This window comes from Geospiza fortis, unplaced genomic scaffold (genome assembly GCF_000277835.1).
Source record: "Geospiza fortis unplaced genomic scaffold, GeoFor_1.0 scaffold884, whole genome shotgun sequence".
Classification (NCBI taxonomy): domain Eukaryota; kingdom Metazoa; phylum Chordata; class Aves; order Passeriformes; family Thraupidae; genus Geospiza; species Geospiza fortis.
Genome location: NW_005054642.1, coordinates 95,334 through 112,653, shown reverse-complemented (window position 1 = coordinate 112,653; position 17,320 = coordinate 95,334). Strand labels below are relative to the sequence as shown.

The window sequence follows — 17,320 nt, the reverse complement described above, 5'->3', positions numbered from 1 at the left end:
AAAGGTGAATTTTTGGAAATTTTTATCTGAATTTGAAATTTTGCTGTCCTTTGACTGGGCCTTAAGATAACAGCCATTTTTCCAAATCCTGTAAAAAGACCTGGCCACTTGTACTCAGTATGTTTGGAATGTTCCTCTGAGACTTTCTATTGCACCAGCAAAATTTTTAATAGTGCAGCTCTTCCACTGGAAAAGCCTCTTTATTTGTTGACCCTGAAGTGTGTAAAATGAGGTAAAATCCTGGAATACGGTGGCAATCATTACCTAAACCCCAGCTTTTCCTTGTAAGCCTTAGTGGCTTCTGCACACTCGAATAACTTCCATCAGTGAAATGAAAAATTGGTGCAGTGCAGGAGAATGTAGCCTGTGTTTTTCTTTATGAGAGCCTCAGTTTTAGCCATTACTGACAACTTATTCAATATAGGATTTTAATGTCTCCTTTGATGCTAGACTGTGTATGAGAAAAAAACAGTCTTCCCCACATTACCAGAGTCAAACTGGGTATTTTTCCAGCTAGTAACTCTCGTTTTTTTTCCAGCTGAATGCCACTGATATTTTTTTCACCTCATTCCTTTATTTTGTAATCTTCTATTTCTTTTATATAACCTTCTCCCCTTGATTTTTAACTATGCACTGTTCAGATAGCTGCACAAGTAAACTGGAATTGAAATCCTACAAATAAAAATGAACTCTGCTGTTCTGCTTATCACTCACTGCCTAATTAGCTTATTTTCTCTGCTTTAGAAAGTGATATGAATAGTTACTGTTGAGGGTTAGAAGACTCCTAGAAAAATGACAGGAATAGCACCAATGACAGAAATAGCAGAATAGGTTTTGCAGAATCCAACTCTAACATTTGACGCTCAGAAAATGTCAAATTTTTATCTTGCTCCTTTGTGATAATCTTCTATTTCACATAATATAAAAGAAAGATTTAAATCTCTGCTTTTCCTTTATGTTTGTGTGTCTGACTTTTATCTTTAGCAGTGAGAGAGACAATCCATTATGTTTGTACCCAGGTCCATAATTTAAATTTTAAGTCTTTTAAATTCTGAAGCCTGGAGATCTTAAAACTTAGTATTTTGCAATTACACTTAACAAGTTAGCCTGTGCCTGCAAAACAAATAAAAATATCTATTTCACAGTGTACTGACACTGAAATGCAATGAAAGTGCCTAAGGTATGTGAATCAATCTACTTAAATATTTACTGCTTTAATGAACTCTGAATTTATGGGTGTGCATATTGAAATGAGGTAATTATTTTAAATAGCACCTATGTATTTTTAGCTAAAGAGACTGTGAAATTACATTTCCTTAAATCAAACTGAGGTTGGTTTGTATGGGTTGGGAGTGCAGCACAGGCTGCTGCAGGGCAGGGGCAGCAGTAAGGAAGCAAATACCAGTCTTGTTTCCACTTTGCTGTTGTGGGCTGGGGAAGGCAGAGAGATGAATTTCACACCAATGTGAATACTTGATTGGAGTGTTGTGTAAAGTGGATTCTTTGAATTTCACTCCCTGCAGTTTGTGAAGAGTAGGCTGCACCACAGAAGTGTAGGCTGAGAGGGACCTCTGGAGGTCCAGGAGTTCAAATTCCTGGTCAAACCAGTGCTGACTTCTAAGGTGAATAAGATTGTCCAGGCACTTGGGTTAAACAAGCTTTGAAAATCACTAAGTATGGACATTCCACAGCCTCTCTTAATTTTATTGTGAAGTATATTTCTTTACAGCTGTCTGGAAATTCCTTTACTGCAATTTCAAATTACAGTCTCCTGTCCTTCCAGAGTGCACCTTTGGAAAAGGTCTCTCTCTCTAAGCCCCCTGTAGGCGCAAAAGGCAGTAGTTAGCTCTTCCCTTTTGCAAGCATAAAAAAAAGTCTGTTCCTCCACTGGATTTTACCATTTGAAATATATTTCTTGTGTTGTTTGTGGGGCTCAAAAGTAGTCTTGGTGTCCAGAAGTTTCCTTTTGATGCTGAGTAGAAAGAAATAAGCACTTTGCCTGCTGGCTAAGCTGTTGCTCATGCAGCTGGGTATGTGGTTTGTCTGCATTGCTGCAAAGAGATACTGCTGACTCATGTTCAGCTTCTCCTTCAGATCATTTCCTACAGAGCAGCAATCCAGACAGACAGTTCCCAGCCTATCAGAATGCAGGAGCTTATTCCCTCCCACATACAGGGGTATATTTGTCTCAGATACATGAAAACTTCTGGTTATTTTGGCTTAAGTAGATTCACAGTTAAATTGCCGTCTTCTTTGTGAAAGATAAAAAAGACATCAAAACTTCAGCTGACCTAATTATAAATATTAATTTACTCTCTATTGAGCATTCTGCACTTTCTAGAATTACATCATAGCAAAGAGATTTTTATACAAAAAGGGCATTAACAGATGTTGATTTGGGCTATATGGCCAGGCAATAAAAAGGGTACTTGGAGTGTGCAACTTTGTACAGCAAGCAGACTATAAATACTCCATACCCTGCACTGCTTGGATGGAAATGTACGTGGCTCAGGCATGCCACATTCTGTAAATCAGTAATTCTTCCAAAGAGTTGTTAACAGGTTTCCTAAAATTAATACACTGTAGCACTATTAGAAGGACTTAAATAATATATTCACTGTTGCCACAGTTATCAGGGATAGAACATTAGTATCAAGTGGATTTTTTTTTAACTCAACATCCTCTCAGATGGTTGCTTCAAATGCTGGTGGTCGCCAGATCAAGGGATGTATGTTCTGGTGCCTCCTCTGTTTACAGACAAGGCTTCTTCCTTCTTTTGTGTTTCTTAGCAGAAGCCTGCTGTGCATCCTCCTAGACAGCATCAGTAGAAAGTGCTGCTGCTTGGGATTCATACTAACCTTGTTATGCAATAATTGAAGTAGGGATTGAAATTTCTCTATATGTGGAGTTTTTAAATATTATTTATCTGTATCCATTTATATCAACAGTGAATTTGTCATGACTGGACTGACCTGTCCTTTGATTAATATGAGGGCATTTGTACTTTGAGATAAATACATGCTAATAGATGGATGAAAAAAACTTAGTGAATGTATGACAGATTTTCACCCAGATATTTAAAAATTGATGAGGACCAGATTCTGCCCTGGTTATGATCTTGCTGTATGATAATTTCAAGAAGGTCACAAAGCTTTCCTCTGTATGTGTTGGGGGAAAATTGTTTTCACATAGAACATTACTCCTGAAAGAAATAAGCACTCTATTTACACATATAGAAGACTTCTCAAGTCTTCCAGGAAATCCGTTTGAAAACTATTTATGGTATTAGTATGCAAATTATATACCACACACTAAATGGGATTCTTGCAGCAGAGCACTCCGACAGGCATCTCACTATTTGAACTATGGTAGTACAGTTAAAAAAACAACACAAAAAGAAAACACAGCTGGATATAATTGTATTCAACACATACTTATTATGTTAATGAGGGCATACAAATAAAATTAAATGTTGTCCAGCAAAGGTTTTCCCACAAAGGCTGAGTTATTTTAGCAAAATGTTCACATAATGGAACTTTTTGTGTTTATTTTAATTGAAAAGATGTTTGATGTTTATTCCTAAATATTTACATATGAAATTTGGCAGCATCAGAAAAACAATAAAACCCATCTCATATCAAGTACAATTTAATAAATATACTTAAGCTGAGAAGAAAACTTAAATTGTGTCCCAAACTACATTATGTACTTCTTCTACTTTTAAATAAAATTACGAGAATGCTGTAGTATAGAGGTAGTGATAAATGTCTTAAGCTCCTGTTGTTACACTAGTTTGTCAGAGTAGTTGATACACCCTTTAGCCACCTCCCCTTCTGCCCTGAAGCTTCCTGATACTTCCTTACCTCTGCCTTCCTGGGGCTGCTCTCCTGCCAGCTTCTCTTCAGTCCCACCTTGGTCCAACTTCTCCTCCCAAGCCTCTCCCTGCCCAAGTAACTTCACTTCAGAGTGAGAGGTTTGAAGCAGCCAGGTGTCAGTAAGAATCCACTAAGTGCTGTACAAGGTCATTACTGGGTTGGGCCTCTTTACAACCAGCAAAAGTATTGCCCTTGTCTCTAAAAGTCTCCCAGAAGATTTTGTCCCCCTTGAATCAATCTGCACACTCGTGGCATGGAATTTACCCAGGCAATTGCAAGATCTGTCCATACCAATTTACCTTTGGTGGGCTCAAAATCTTTAAAAATAAGAGGCTTCAGATGAGGTTTATGCCTTTTTTTCCCCCTCTCTGTTTTTAGGACATACTTAAAAGCATAGCTTCAAAGCATGCTTAAAAGCATAAAAACCATAACTGAAAACTGAACAAATAACAGTTTGTGCCTTATGTAAGTGTGCCTGCTATTCAAATTGTTACATTCAAAGGCAGTAGATGTTGTTAAAGCCACTGCTTTCTTCACTGCCAGCTGCTGCTGTAATCCTAAAGTAGATGCTCTTGTTTTTTTTAAACTTTATATCTCTGTATACTGCCCTGGGAAATTACTTTCTGCTTTTAAATTGACCATCATGCAGAACTTTGTATTTTTCAACCTGTCCTCTTCTTTGAGATTTGCAAGTTATTTCTGTGTTCAAAACTTCCCATTTTTGTTCAGAAGCACAAAAGATACTGTCCCAATTCTAGTGTGTCAGGTGCAGTCTTAAGAATATTGTCTATTTTTATCATTAGCAATGAGGAGCTGTTTCTACTTCAAATGTTATATGATCAAATGCACACTAATTTATTACTTTAAAATAGAAATTTATTTATTAATTAAAAAAAATGTACTGGATTAAAAAAAGTCAGTCTTGTTTAGGAAATTCTCCAGAGGCAAAGTAACATTGCTCTGTTTAATGAAAGCTATTTTTTTTTAGCTATATAAGACATTCTTAGCCTATACAAGCCTAAATTTTGTCTTATTATATTTAAAGTCACATCAAGCATTGTGCATTATAATAAGAAGACAGAGGTTGTATCATTAGAGCAATAATAAGTCCAGCTTGGCTGTTGGGCAAGTAAATTCAATATCTCACTACTTCCATTAAAAATAACCCAATCTACTTTCAGTAGAAGTCTGCTCCCACTAGAGAACAGATTTTGTAGTTTCCACTCAGTGTCAAATGTAATCCCTCCAAAATCAATAGATAAAACTCACCTGAGAGCAAAACACTTTTTAAAAATTTATTTCCAGCAATGGCTAAAAACCAGATTTACACATGGATTTTGTACTTAGAGGGAAGTGTCAAAAGAAGATGAATTAGGAGGAACTAGAGTACTTGTGTGCTTTGGGAGGCCACAGAGTTGTGAGAATGAACCACTGAACCCCAAATCTGATGTGTTGAGAGTAATTTTATTTAGGCTGTCAGTCTTCTGGTTGGGCTGCAGAAGCCTTTTTTGTTGGTTTGGTTTGGTTTTTTCACTTTCTTTTCTGAAGAAAAAAGCTTTTTTTTTTCTTTTTTCATTTTTTTCATTTTTTTCATTTTTTAATACATGATCCTCTGTAAAAATTGACCCAAAATCAAATGCTCCTGAAGTGAACCTGAGGTTCACAACTGAGGGGAATATTTCATAATTCTGTTTATTTTGCCTCATTAGGTCAACCATGCTCCTTAGAGGAATAGCTAGAATGTAATGAATGGCTTCCTTGGCAAAACCAAAGCAGAAACTGACTGGTTTCCACTATCTTGGCAATTTATTTTATTTCAATTTCATGGTGGGGAATTTATTTTTCAGTCTTGCACACTAAAGAGGAGTAACTCAGAGAAGCTCCATCACAGATTTAGCCTTTTGCTTTCCTTTCTCTTTCTTTTAATAGCCTGGCTGTGTAAACACTACTGAAGTGGATATAAAAAAATCTTCAAGAATGAGAAATCCACATAAAACAAGAAAGGTAAGTTATTATATCAAAAGAAGGAGGTGGAGGAAATTTATAGAATGAATTTCCATAATTTCTCAGAGCACTTTTTTCTTACAGCAGCAAGCTGTATGAAATGTATGTTAATATTTCATAAACTCTTAGTTGAATTAATATTAACAAATTTGCTAATGCTAAGCGAATGCTATCACATAAGATTTCAGAGAAATACAAAGATTTTGAAGATAAAATTCATTTTTGCTTGCTTTATACATGTTTTATACAGTAGATTGAATAAAGCACATTAAAATATTTGTCAGTAATCAAGGGAAAAAAATAGAAATTCAGCATAAACTCTAAAAGCAGTTCTTTTCCTGGTCCTCATGAAAAAGCTGTCTCTATATTGCAGTTATGCCCAAAATGGATGACTGGAAATGATGGAAGAAATTAGCTCTATCTAAATTAGGTTGTCATTAGAGTGTAACTTCTCTAGAGATGTACAGATGGATTGGCTCAACATTTTTAAGTCCTTTGCACCATAACCATGTAGATTGACTCCCACTATAGAGTACTTCCTTTGAGGTGCATTTGCATGTTGACCCATAGGAAGGTAAGTTTTAAAAAGGAAAATGGATTTAGAGAAAGTTTTAGCTTGGTTTCTTTATGGTAGTGAAAGGTCCAGATTAGTGTAATTTACCAGATAGTAATTGCAATTTTGGAAGTCATCCAAATAATCTGTGAGTTAGTGTACCTCTCAGGATAGTCCACCTACTAGTCATCTCCACTTACTGTAATAGCATCTCTCAGTGTCATTCCCCATGTTTAGTATGATGCTGATACAGAGACCTAATAAAAGTAGATCCATGGTTGTGGCTTTATGGAACTGTGGGAGTTTGGGAGTCTTTATTTTACACTCTAGTGCAGAAGCACAATTTTATCTGAGTGCATGGGTTATTGCAGTTTCTTTAGGTAAATATGGTCTTGGCTGACTTCTTGAGCACAATGTAGTATGGGTGTGTGCAGAAAGCATTGTCTGAAAGCAACCATCATTGTTCCATTTTTTTTTGCATAGTCTGTCTATGGCTTACAAAATGACATTCGAAGTCACAGCCCTACGCACACGCCAGTGCCAGAGACTAAGCCACCCACAGAAGATGAACTACACCAAGAGGTTTGGAACATAACGACAAAAATGTACTTCTTTTAAAAGAACTTTTTAGGTGATAACTTTTTTAGGTATAAACCCAAAAATTATTGTAACTGGGAAGTTAATCAAAACAGCTTTTGCAAACATTTAATAAACCTCTTCCTTGTCTCAAGGTATATGGATTTAGGCATGTAACTTCATCAAAACTGATGAGACAAAAACCTGAATTTTTTGTATCATGTATTAAACACCTAAAGGCAGTGGGAAGTAGGCCAGTGAGTGGGTTCATTGTATAGGAAAGCCCATTAGCCCCTTCCGCTGTAGACAGCTTGCTCTTCTTTCAACGCTGATTTGAGGCTTGGGGGTATACTTACCTCTCCATGTATGCATGTATAGGTTCACACATTTATCTACTGTTAAAACTTTGTTAATCTTTCCTGAGATGTTAGAGTCTGGAGAAGGTAAATGTTTGAAGAAGTATTAGTTCTCCTCAAAAATCTAAAAAAAGGCTAACTGGATTTCTGTTGATGAACCTTTAGGGAAAATGTTATATTGGGCACATTTTTTGTCTCTGTATGAGCTTTCTCTTTAATGGAAACTTCCATTTATGTTAGAGCTACAATGGTGAAATGTTGTTTTAATTCAGATATATTTCTCTTCTGTGCCCTAGGATAAATTAATGTTCAATTACAGCCCTAATAAAAGAAGTTATAGAAATAGAGTCAAGCAATAAATTACTCATAAAACTCTTTTCCTTCCTTTCTTGCAGATTAAGCACTGGCAAATGCAATTAGACAGACATAGATTAAAAATGTCAAAAGTTGCAGAGAGGTACGTATATTGTCATATTTTCTATTTTTTTCAATTAGACTGGCAACTATTGGGAAAAATGTCAGTGTGAAATAGCTTCAAAGAGCTATTAACTGCAAATAGCTCTTCAAAGAGAGACATGAGAGCTCAGATGTCATAGAAATAACTGATGAGAGTTTACTTTAAGTGGAGAAGTATGAAGTTCTTTTAGTGGTAAAAATATTCCAGATATTCCATGATACATTTCTGATAAAACTGAGTCAGTGAAAGAGCCTGTGACCAAGTGATTACAAGTTTCACCTTTCATTGGCAGGGAGGCTAAATGGGAATAGGTCTGGGGTTGTTGTTTTGATATTTCAAAAGGGCAATCACTGATGGAGCAAGGGAACTGGCTGGTGTGGAGCTCAGTGAGTGCTTGAACAAAGTGAGTTTGGGCTCAGTTTGGGTCAGAGATGTAACACTAGTAGGAATCTATCTGCAAATAAGACCTAAGTTTGTCAGGAAGGGGCTAGAAAGCAAATAAAACAAAAAGCCCAACATTGCAGAAAATTGAGCTGCAGAGGGCTTAGTAAAGGAAATAAGGCAAAATAAAAATTGCTCTTCATCTTCTCATAAACATTTCTGCATATATATTTACTCATTTATGTGTATGTGTGTATACATATGCAAATCTCCAAATAAATATTTATTTATAAAGAGAGCAGGCAAAGATTTTTTTCTTTGCTGAACAGTAAAAAAAAGTACACTAAATATAATAGGAATTGAAAAGAAAAAATAGTTGTCCTCACTTGTCAATAATTTTACAAGAATTATGAGGTCAAAGGAAACAGCAAGCATAAATAAGGACAATGGGAGATGTAAATTAACAGAATACAAGCAAAGTTTTTAGTATGTGCAACTGAGTCTGACCAATTCCTGAATATTAAAGTTCAAAAATTGATTTATTTTTGCTGGAAATAATGTCCTTTGATTAGGAAATAATAAAAAAAAGTATATTTAAGAGAAAATAAAAAGACTACTAGCTGTTGCAGGGCCAATAAATATAACCTGTGTAACACACAGTGTTTTAGAACAGATTTTAAGGAAACTGTTGATTAAAACCACAGGTATATAAAACATGTTCCTTTGTGAAAACAAAGGTGCATGGAGGAGGTTGTATGATTTAATTTATTAGTGCCTAAAGGAACCTTAAATGGAGCTATGTGGATGTATTAGGGAAGAATATTTTATTTCTACTCTTGTTAGACCTGAGCCACCCCTCCTTCTTCAACGGTCCAACTGTGTGCAAACAGTTACCATGGCTTGGTGGATGCAAGGTAACTTGTTAGCTGGGGTAACCTCATCAGGTTTCTTCTCCTCCTGACATGATGATGTTTGATGCTTTTGTTTTCCTAGTCTATTAGCTTATACAGAGCAGTATTTGGAATATGATCCTTTTCTTGTGCCCCCTGATCCCTCAAACCCTTGGATATCAGATGACACCACTTTCTGGGAACTGGAGGCAAGGTATACAATTTTATTTCTTCTTTGGAGGAAGAATATAACATGCTTTTCTGGAAATGTGAAGATTGCAGATAGAGGTACTGCAGGAAAATACTGAGGCAGAAGGGCATTGCAGTACACTTTTGGTCTTTCCAGTTTTACAGTTTTGTAAGATGGGAAGTGCTATATATTAATAAATCTGTGTGAAATGTTACAGTAACCTGCTTCCAGGCTCATAGTATGGTGAAGAAAAAAAAAAAAAAAGACAGCTTTTAAATTCTGATAACATTCCTAGTTGGAAATCTTTATTTTTCTGTGTATTACCTTCATCCTAAGTAAGTACTAACAGTCTGTTTGCTCATTGCTGAACATTGCACAGATGTGAGTACTCTAAAAAGTGAGAAGACCATGGAACTTTAGGACTTGGTCTAAATTATGAATACATCGTTAGAATACTTAACTATTGGTCACTTCGGGTTCTGTTGTTTTTAATTCTGTAGCAAAGAGCCAGGACAGCAGAGGGTGAAACGATGGGGATTTGGCATGGATGAAGCTTTGAAAGACCCTGTGGGAAGAGACCAGTTTCTGAAATTCTTGGAGTCAGAATTCAGTTCAGAAAATTTGAGGTAAATGGGAGTTACTTTATTTTTTAATAGCTTGCAAGTTATATTGGATTTTGCTTTGTTGTTGTCTTTTTCTGGTACTTTTTATTTTTTGTCCCCTTCAAAAATTTCCTCACATTTCAGAATTAATTCATCCAGATTGCTACTCGCTTTCATGTACAGGCAGAAGGAAATATTCATATAGTTAACAGAGACTCACATGAAGCATATTTTTCCATTCATATTAAACTTTTGGTCAAACTACTTATATAATAACTTTTCTCTAAGCTTGTCTTTTAAACACGTATAAAATGGATTCATTCAAAGCCTGTTCAATATAATTTATTTAGTCAAATATTATGAGAAAAGTAAAATGAAATTTAAAAAGTTTAAAAATAAATAAAGGATCTAAAAGTAAAATTCATCAACTTTCATCAGCTTGATTGGTTTCTGGGGATAATTTTGAATGTCTCCACCAATATTCTAGTACTTGTGTATCTGACACAGCTGAAGTAGGGTGACATCTAGCTCTCAAATTCCTCACTAATTGTAAAATGGAAAGTGTTCTTAGTGTATGAAGCATAGGCAGTATGCTTTTAAAACTGTACTTAGAGAATTACTTCTAGGTGAGGGGAAAAATTACTTGATTTTAAAAATGGCAGTCCATCAATTGGTTAATAGCATGTTTTGTTTTTGCTGTTCTAAGAAATTCATATTTCAGTAAGAATTATTTCAGAAAGATTATTAACAGCCTTTCTATAGACAGAAAAATTAAGCTGAGCATAGTACAAAAATATAGGCAACATGTTTTTATCTTAATTCCATCGTCAGATGTTGCCTGTATCACTTTCCATTCACCAATAATACTATAAAATCCTATTTGCATTTACATTCTAGAACTCAGAATAATTCTAACCTAGTTTTTTCCTATGCCAATTCTTACTCTAAAGTGGTGCAGCCATGCATACTAAAATTATGCTTTTGTAGCATCTTACAAGAGGCATTTAATATTTATGGTGTTGATTTATAAATGCTGGGTAATTGCACAGATCTCCTTGTTGTTAATTTAAATTTGTCAGCAGAATAATGAGTTGGAGTCCTCTAAGTTGCTGACCATGTTCATATTTAAACATTAGCTTTGCATCACAAACATAGCCTGACCTGTATGTGTATATTGATGACTTTATTTGTCACAAATACAGATTTTTCTTATTAAAAACTCCAGTTGGTAAAATGAATGTTTAAAAATCAGAATAAGACCAAGAAAAGGAAAGGCAATTTTTTCTTTTTACATTATTGTTTAAAGAGCATCCTGGTAATTTGTTATGCAGAGCAGCTGTTCAAACATGAACCTATTGAGCCCAGTGTGTGCTGCAGTTTGTGGTGCTTTTCTGTGATTAATTTGTCTCTCTGCCAACTAGACTGTTACCCACATAATCCCTAACTCTTTCGTCTAATCCTATTTACAACACTAAAGACAGGCAAACTGCAAGTAACTGATCTAGAAAAATTCCCTCAAGAAATTTCTTCAGAGATGATTCCTTGACATGCCATCTACTCTTCTGTCTCTTCCTCTAAATTCTTAAATTGGCATTATAAAATATAATATCTGAGAAACAGTGAATATGATCTTAAAGGCCAGGCAGGGGATACATTTGGTCTGAGAAGGTGCTTTCTGTGATAATTAACAGAAGGGAAACTGTCTCAGAAGCTCAGAATTACGTTTGTAAATGCCTAAGCTGTAGAGAAATCAATCCATTAGGTTCACATAGTAAATTTGGGTTAGCAAACATGAATTTGTAAAGCTTGTTGTGTATGGCTGTCAAAATGTTTTAGATGTCAATAACAGAAGTTAAAAGCTTGATGATTTCAAGCATTACCACTAAATAAACCTTAGAAGGCAAACATTTTCACTGCTCACCTGTTAACTCCATTGTGGTAATTTGGGGGTTTTAGTGGTATTTTTTAAATTATTATTTTGACCGCCACCTTAAGAAAAATAATTGTGTCCACCCACATATTCGCACTGCAACAAATTCAACTCAAATCAGTTGCTGGTTCTTGTACTTTTACAGATCTAATCATGATAAAATTTACAGCACTGCCAAGCCTATAGTTGGATGGCAGCTGGGACCCTGCTTTTGAGCTTTCAAGTATCAAGGATCTGAGTACATAGGATACAGCAGGGACTGCAGCATGACAGGAGCTTCAGCAATAGGTGATTAGGTGTCTTATACCTCATTTTATGAAACAAACACCAAAACCATGAAATGATAAGTCTACCAGATACACCATTTCTATTCGAGTGTAATGATATTACATAGCAAGAAGTCCCAGCGTTACTGCTACGTTAACTTTGACTGAGAGTGCCTAAGGTATCTGAGAATATCATTCTTGGCAGATACAGATCCTGTCTTAAAGGGTCTGTATCCCTGCCTTGGGATACAGATCCTGTCCTAAGGAAAACAGCAAGGACGAAGGACCTTGAGCTGTGATTTCATACTAAGAATTGTGCAGTGATCAGGAATATAACCAGGTTTCCCTTTCTCACTTTGTATCTCTGTTCTTTTTTCTTTGCCTGTAAATGGGGCTTAATAGTATTTCACTCTCTGAAGGAGTGTTTTAAAGCATAGCAAAGGAATAAAACTGCATAAGCAGTTCCGTCAGTGCAGTGACTTCATTACAGTGTGACTGCACTTTGCAGGTTGGATTCTGCACTTCCCTGATGCAGGGTATGACTTGGGATCTCTTGTTACCATGCATGTTTTTGGAAGAACTGCTTTGTGTGCTACTCAATACACAGAACAAATAGCTAAAGTAACATATGATTTGGATAATAGATTTATGAAATTCCCAATGCCTATTACAAAAATGGTGAGCATTGTTTAAAATTCACAAGACTAAAGTTTGAGCATGATCCAGTACTATTGAGCTCAGTCACAAGGTTTTCCAAGTACTCAAAAAAGTACTTTTCAAAGAGAGTGAGTTTATGAAATCAAACTTACTGCAGCATGGCACCTAGAGACCTAATGTCTTTAATTTCTGTAGGAAATTGTATTCCTCTTCTTGTCTTTCCTTTGTCTGTAGCGCAGCAGAATTCTTTGGAAAATTAATATTTGTATGCTGACTACAGGTTTGCTCCCAACTGGTTATTTTGTAGGAATTGCAGCCTGTAAAGATTAAATCATTTCAGACCTGCCAACCTGAAAGCCTGTCCAAATCCTTATGCAGTGAGTATGATCTCCAAAGCAGTTCAAAGACTGAAAAACCTCCTAAGTTAGTGAAGGGAGAGTGGTGACAAGTTAGGTTCCATGATACACAGAAGGAAAAGCCACTGAACCCCTTGCCCCTTCCTTTGATGCTCATTTCTTAGGTCTGTAATGTATGACTAGTAGGGGAAAAGGGACTTTGCATTCTTGTTATCCAGAAAAAATGAGAGAGACTGAGAAATTTGATAGGTTTGGATGTCTTCCCTCAATAATTTTTGTCTATCCCCCTACAAGCTGACATTTTATGAGGTGTTTATCCTTTACAGTGGTGATTATGAGGCCCTGTTGTGGGTGCTAATAACTTGACCGAAATTTAATCCTCATAGCTGAAATTGCCTGTGAGTTATTCCTCATTCAGACTCAAGCTTAAATGCCAAGTGCCAGCAATGTTGCCATTTCTGCAGAGCAGATGAGAAAAAACTAGTTGCAGGATTTAATGAGTTTCTCTGTCATATTCTTGAGATCCTTCAGTTCTACTATGCCTTGAAGCTTGAAATTGTAGTGGGCAAGAAGGTGGACTCTAGAAATCAGAGAGCAGTGTTTCCTGGCCCTGGAAAAATATTATGTGATTTTATTCATAGAGTTTGTTTAGGTTTTTGTTTGCTTTTTCTGAAAATGCTGAAAGGTCTAGCTTCTTGTTTTGTCACATGCACTGAGTGCAAAGTTCACATAATTCCCACTCCAGTTTTTCCACACTGACTATACCTCATGTGTTTCGCAGAGAACCACTGCAGTCTTTCTCTCACTTGTTGTTCCTTTGGGTTAAATTTAACTAATTGTCTTGGTCTGTAATCTGGCTGCACCTGCCTTTAGGTCAGTTAATGGGACAGAAGCTGTGTTGCAGCTGTGTTATTTATCCACGAGGCCACTGTGGCTTTGAAAGTAATCCAGCTGGAGGACATAATCCCCAGATACCTTGCAACATGTGTTTTAGCAGTCCATGTGGCTGGATGTGCTACTGCTGTACACTAGACACCCTCACTCTGCTGTGTGACCCAGCAGGCGGCAGCCCACGTGCTGGAGTAGAAGACAGCAGCGAGGTTTACACTCAGCTACTCAAGTCTCTGTTCCAACAGTGCTGAGCGTCTGCTAGAAAGGGTCTCCATGGCAAAAGCAAACCTCCCCCAACAGGAAATGCAGTTTCATCCGAGGGCAGCTGGACTGAGTTCTAGTTCCTTACACAAAGTAGCACCAAGTCTGTGTATATCATTGCCCAAAAAATGCAATTCCCCTTCTCCCCTCACCTGCCCTTGCACACAGTTAATGTTGCAGACTGTATGCTTTTTGCCACAAGAGTCTTCCCTTGCTCTGGTCACAGCTCATGAGGCAGAGAGCTGTAAAATGGTATAGGGAGCTCTTTTGATTTGAGGCCTTGTGCTGAGGTCTTGTGACTCCATTTCAACTTCATCTGTGCTATTGGTTGCCATGGGATATTTGAAAAAGTTATTTTTGAAAATGCAAGAGGGAGCAGCTTTATTTTTGTCATTTCTTAACTTTGAATATTTGAATTCAACTCTCTGTGGGAGGAGGGCAGGCATCTTTTCTTAAAAGATAAGTAGATGAAAATCTTAAAATGTGTGTTGGCTGTGAAATAAGCACCCTAGACATAACACAGAAATCATAATTCTTCCCACTTTTAGAGAGGTTTCTATATTTAGAGTTTCACATTTTTAGTTGAGTCTTTGAATGCTATTGTTAGAAGGGTAAAATTAAATTAATCTATCAAAGAACTGGTGTTCTGCGTGTAAGAATTGGTCTATACAACCTCCCCATTCTATGCTGCAAGCATAAAAGTTAAATTTATTGAAATTTATCTCCCATCTATTTCCCCAGAATTGAGTATAACCTACTATATGAAAACGGTTTACTTGCAAAAGAAAATAGCATCCTAAGGCATGTTTGCAGTAACTTCCAGAGTTATTGGCAGTGATACAATGGAACAAAAAAGGAAGTGACATCTCTGAGCTAGATCTGCAGGATGTCTGCAGGGAGACAGAAAATGTGTGTTTACAAAGAGCATCCTTCCCTTTCATTTTTGTGTTCCTTACCTGACTTGGAGACGCATGAGCAATCAGTCAATCCCAGAAGATGCACTTGAAGGGGTTAGCACTGCAGGATATGTGCTTTTAAATGCAAATATCTAAAGCAGTTTAAGGAAACCAAAGTAGGTTGCCCATATTTGAGAGAGTGAACTGAATTAGAGTTTGTGAGCTTTGCAGTTTTTAAACTTGAGTTATCAGGCGTTCCTGCATTGCCATCAGATTCTCAGGATACATCCCCAGGCTCTGTGCAGAATTATGTTCAATTCACACTGTAATTCATATGTAAAACAGATGCTACCCAGAAGTTTTGAAACTGGAGTTCTATTGGCACAGATGCCCTTTGTGACCTTGGAGAAACCACTGTACATTATTACATGAGGAACATATTTGCAAAACTGGGACAATATTGCTTCTCTGTCTCTTGGAGAATCTTAGATGAAAAAATTGTGCTTATGTACTATTGAAATTGAAGGTTGTAGCAATACCTAAAATAGTCTTCTTGGTAGCCTGAAGCTAACAATGCTGGCTTGTGGAAAATGAACATAGGCTCCTTCCATTTGTGCTACAAAGAAATTTGAAAACAGGACTATGGAGGATAATTGCTTCCTGAGAGGAAGTGAAGGATATCCTATAGCAAGAGTACTATAAGGTTTGCTATGCTTTCCTATTATCTCTTAAGTTTTCTGCAGTAATTAAATGAGAATTTGGATTGAGGGTGGTGTCGTTTTGCTTTCTTGGGGGTCTGAGGAGAGTGTCACTGTTCTCTCCTATCCCATCCTTGTTGAACTCAGCTAAGAGAGCTTAAGCTGATCTCACAGTGTAAGCAGGGTGCAAACCACAAGGTGTACCCAATTTATTTGTGAGCCTTGGAAAATCCAGCTGATTTCAAAGTTAAATCACTTCAAGGCTCAGCTTATCTGTTTCATAGGATCAGCTGTGTCCGAACAATAATGAAAAGTTGCAATGGTATATACTGCATGTTTGCCAAAGTCAGACTTTAGCTGAGCTCTTGGATTTGGGGAAGAACTAAGTGGTCTGAACCATGTCTAAGAATGGGATCCTGAATTAATTTAGGATTATTTTGTGCCATGAGAGAGTCTGAACACCGATAAAAGAAATAACGAAATAAAGCTTACAGCTAGTTAGCCATGATTATAAAGTGCTCAGGACCTTTTTAGTGATCTTGTTCCAGACTGAATGAGGATACAGTGAACTGGCTGCACTACGTTTGGCTGCTCAATGTTGGTTTGCTCAGCAGCAGAAGAGAGAATGTGCAATTCCATTCAGCATTTTTAGCAAGAATATGCATGTAAATGGAATGCTGAAAAGAGAAATTAAATTATAATTAACAAAAGAAATGCTTTTTCAATGTGTGCATGATTTCTGAGTAACAAAATTAGTTGCATGGTTTAGGATTTAATAGAACTCAGAGATTCATGTAGATAGCAAGAATATAAATGATTAGTTTTTGAAAGAATGTCAAATAGCAGTTAGTTTATAAGTAATATAAGTCCTTGTGGTTCAGCCAAAATGAAGTGTCAGTTTAATTCTAGCTAAATCTGGACTCTTCCTGCAAGCACGTTACCCATACATAAGTAATGAAGGATTTCCTATCTATCCCATGAAGAGCCTTCTAAAAATTGCTTCCCTGGGTGGATTGATTGCCTTGAGACAGGTCACCAGAATGCTGATCCCAACATAAAATCACTCAACTTTTACTTATTTTAGCATGTCTAGATGAAAACTTCAGTTACTTAATTTCCTTTTTAAGAGCAAGGAAGAATGTGGGCACTTCATTAGTGGTTAATCTGAGCTGGAAGTCAAGGTGCTGTGTTGTGCCCTAGGTTCTGGTTAGCAGTAGAAGACCTGAAGAAGAGGCCAATCCGTGAAGTTCCTGCTCGCGTCCAAGAAATCTGGCAAGAATTTCTTGCTCCAGGTGCACCCAGCGCCATCAACCTAGATTCAAAAAGTTATGACAAAACCACTCAGAATGTGAAGGAACCTGGAAGATACACATTTGAAGATGCTCAGGTCAGTTTGCAATTGTGTTTATGGACATCTGAAATGGAATATTGGCTGGTGAAATCTATACACAAAAATGAGATGTATTTGGGAATTAAATTAT

The 17,320-nt window shown here is 36.7% G+C and overlaps 1 protein-coding gene across 5 annotated transcripts in view; it reads left to right on the top strand.

Annotated features, from left to right (window-relative positions):
- RGS7 (regulator of G protein signaling 7) overlaps window positions 1-17,320 on the top strand; it is a 213,475-nt gene that overhangs the window by 181,708 nt on the left and 14,447 nt on the right. For all 5 annotated transcript variants that reach the window (XR_004082680.1, XM_031064848.1, XM_031064851.1 and 2 more), the window contains exons 9-14: window positions 5,805-5,879; window positions 6,916-7,014; window positions 7,760-7,821; window positions 9,196-9,306; window positions 9,783-9,908; window positions 17,040-17,226. Coding sequence is in view for 4 of the 5 variants with exons in the window: in XM_031064848.1 (XP_030920708.1) it covers window positions 5,805-5,879; window positions 6,916-7,014; window positions 7,760-7,821; window positions 9,196-9,306; window positions 9,783-9,908; window positions 17,040-17,226 (660 nt within the window). In the remaining variant the exon portion in view is untranslated. The remainder of the gene's footprint in view (window positions 1-5,804; window positions 5,880-6,915; window positions 7,015-7,759; window positions 7,822-9,195; window positions 9,307-9,782; window positions 9,909-17,039; window positions 17,227-17,320) is intronic.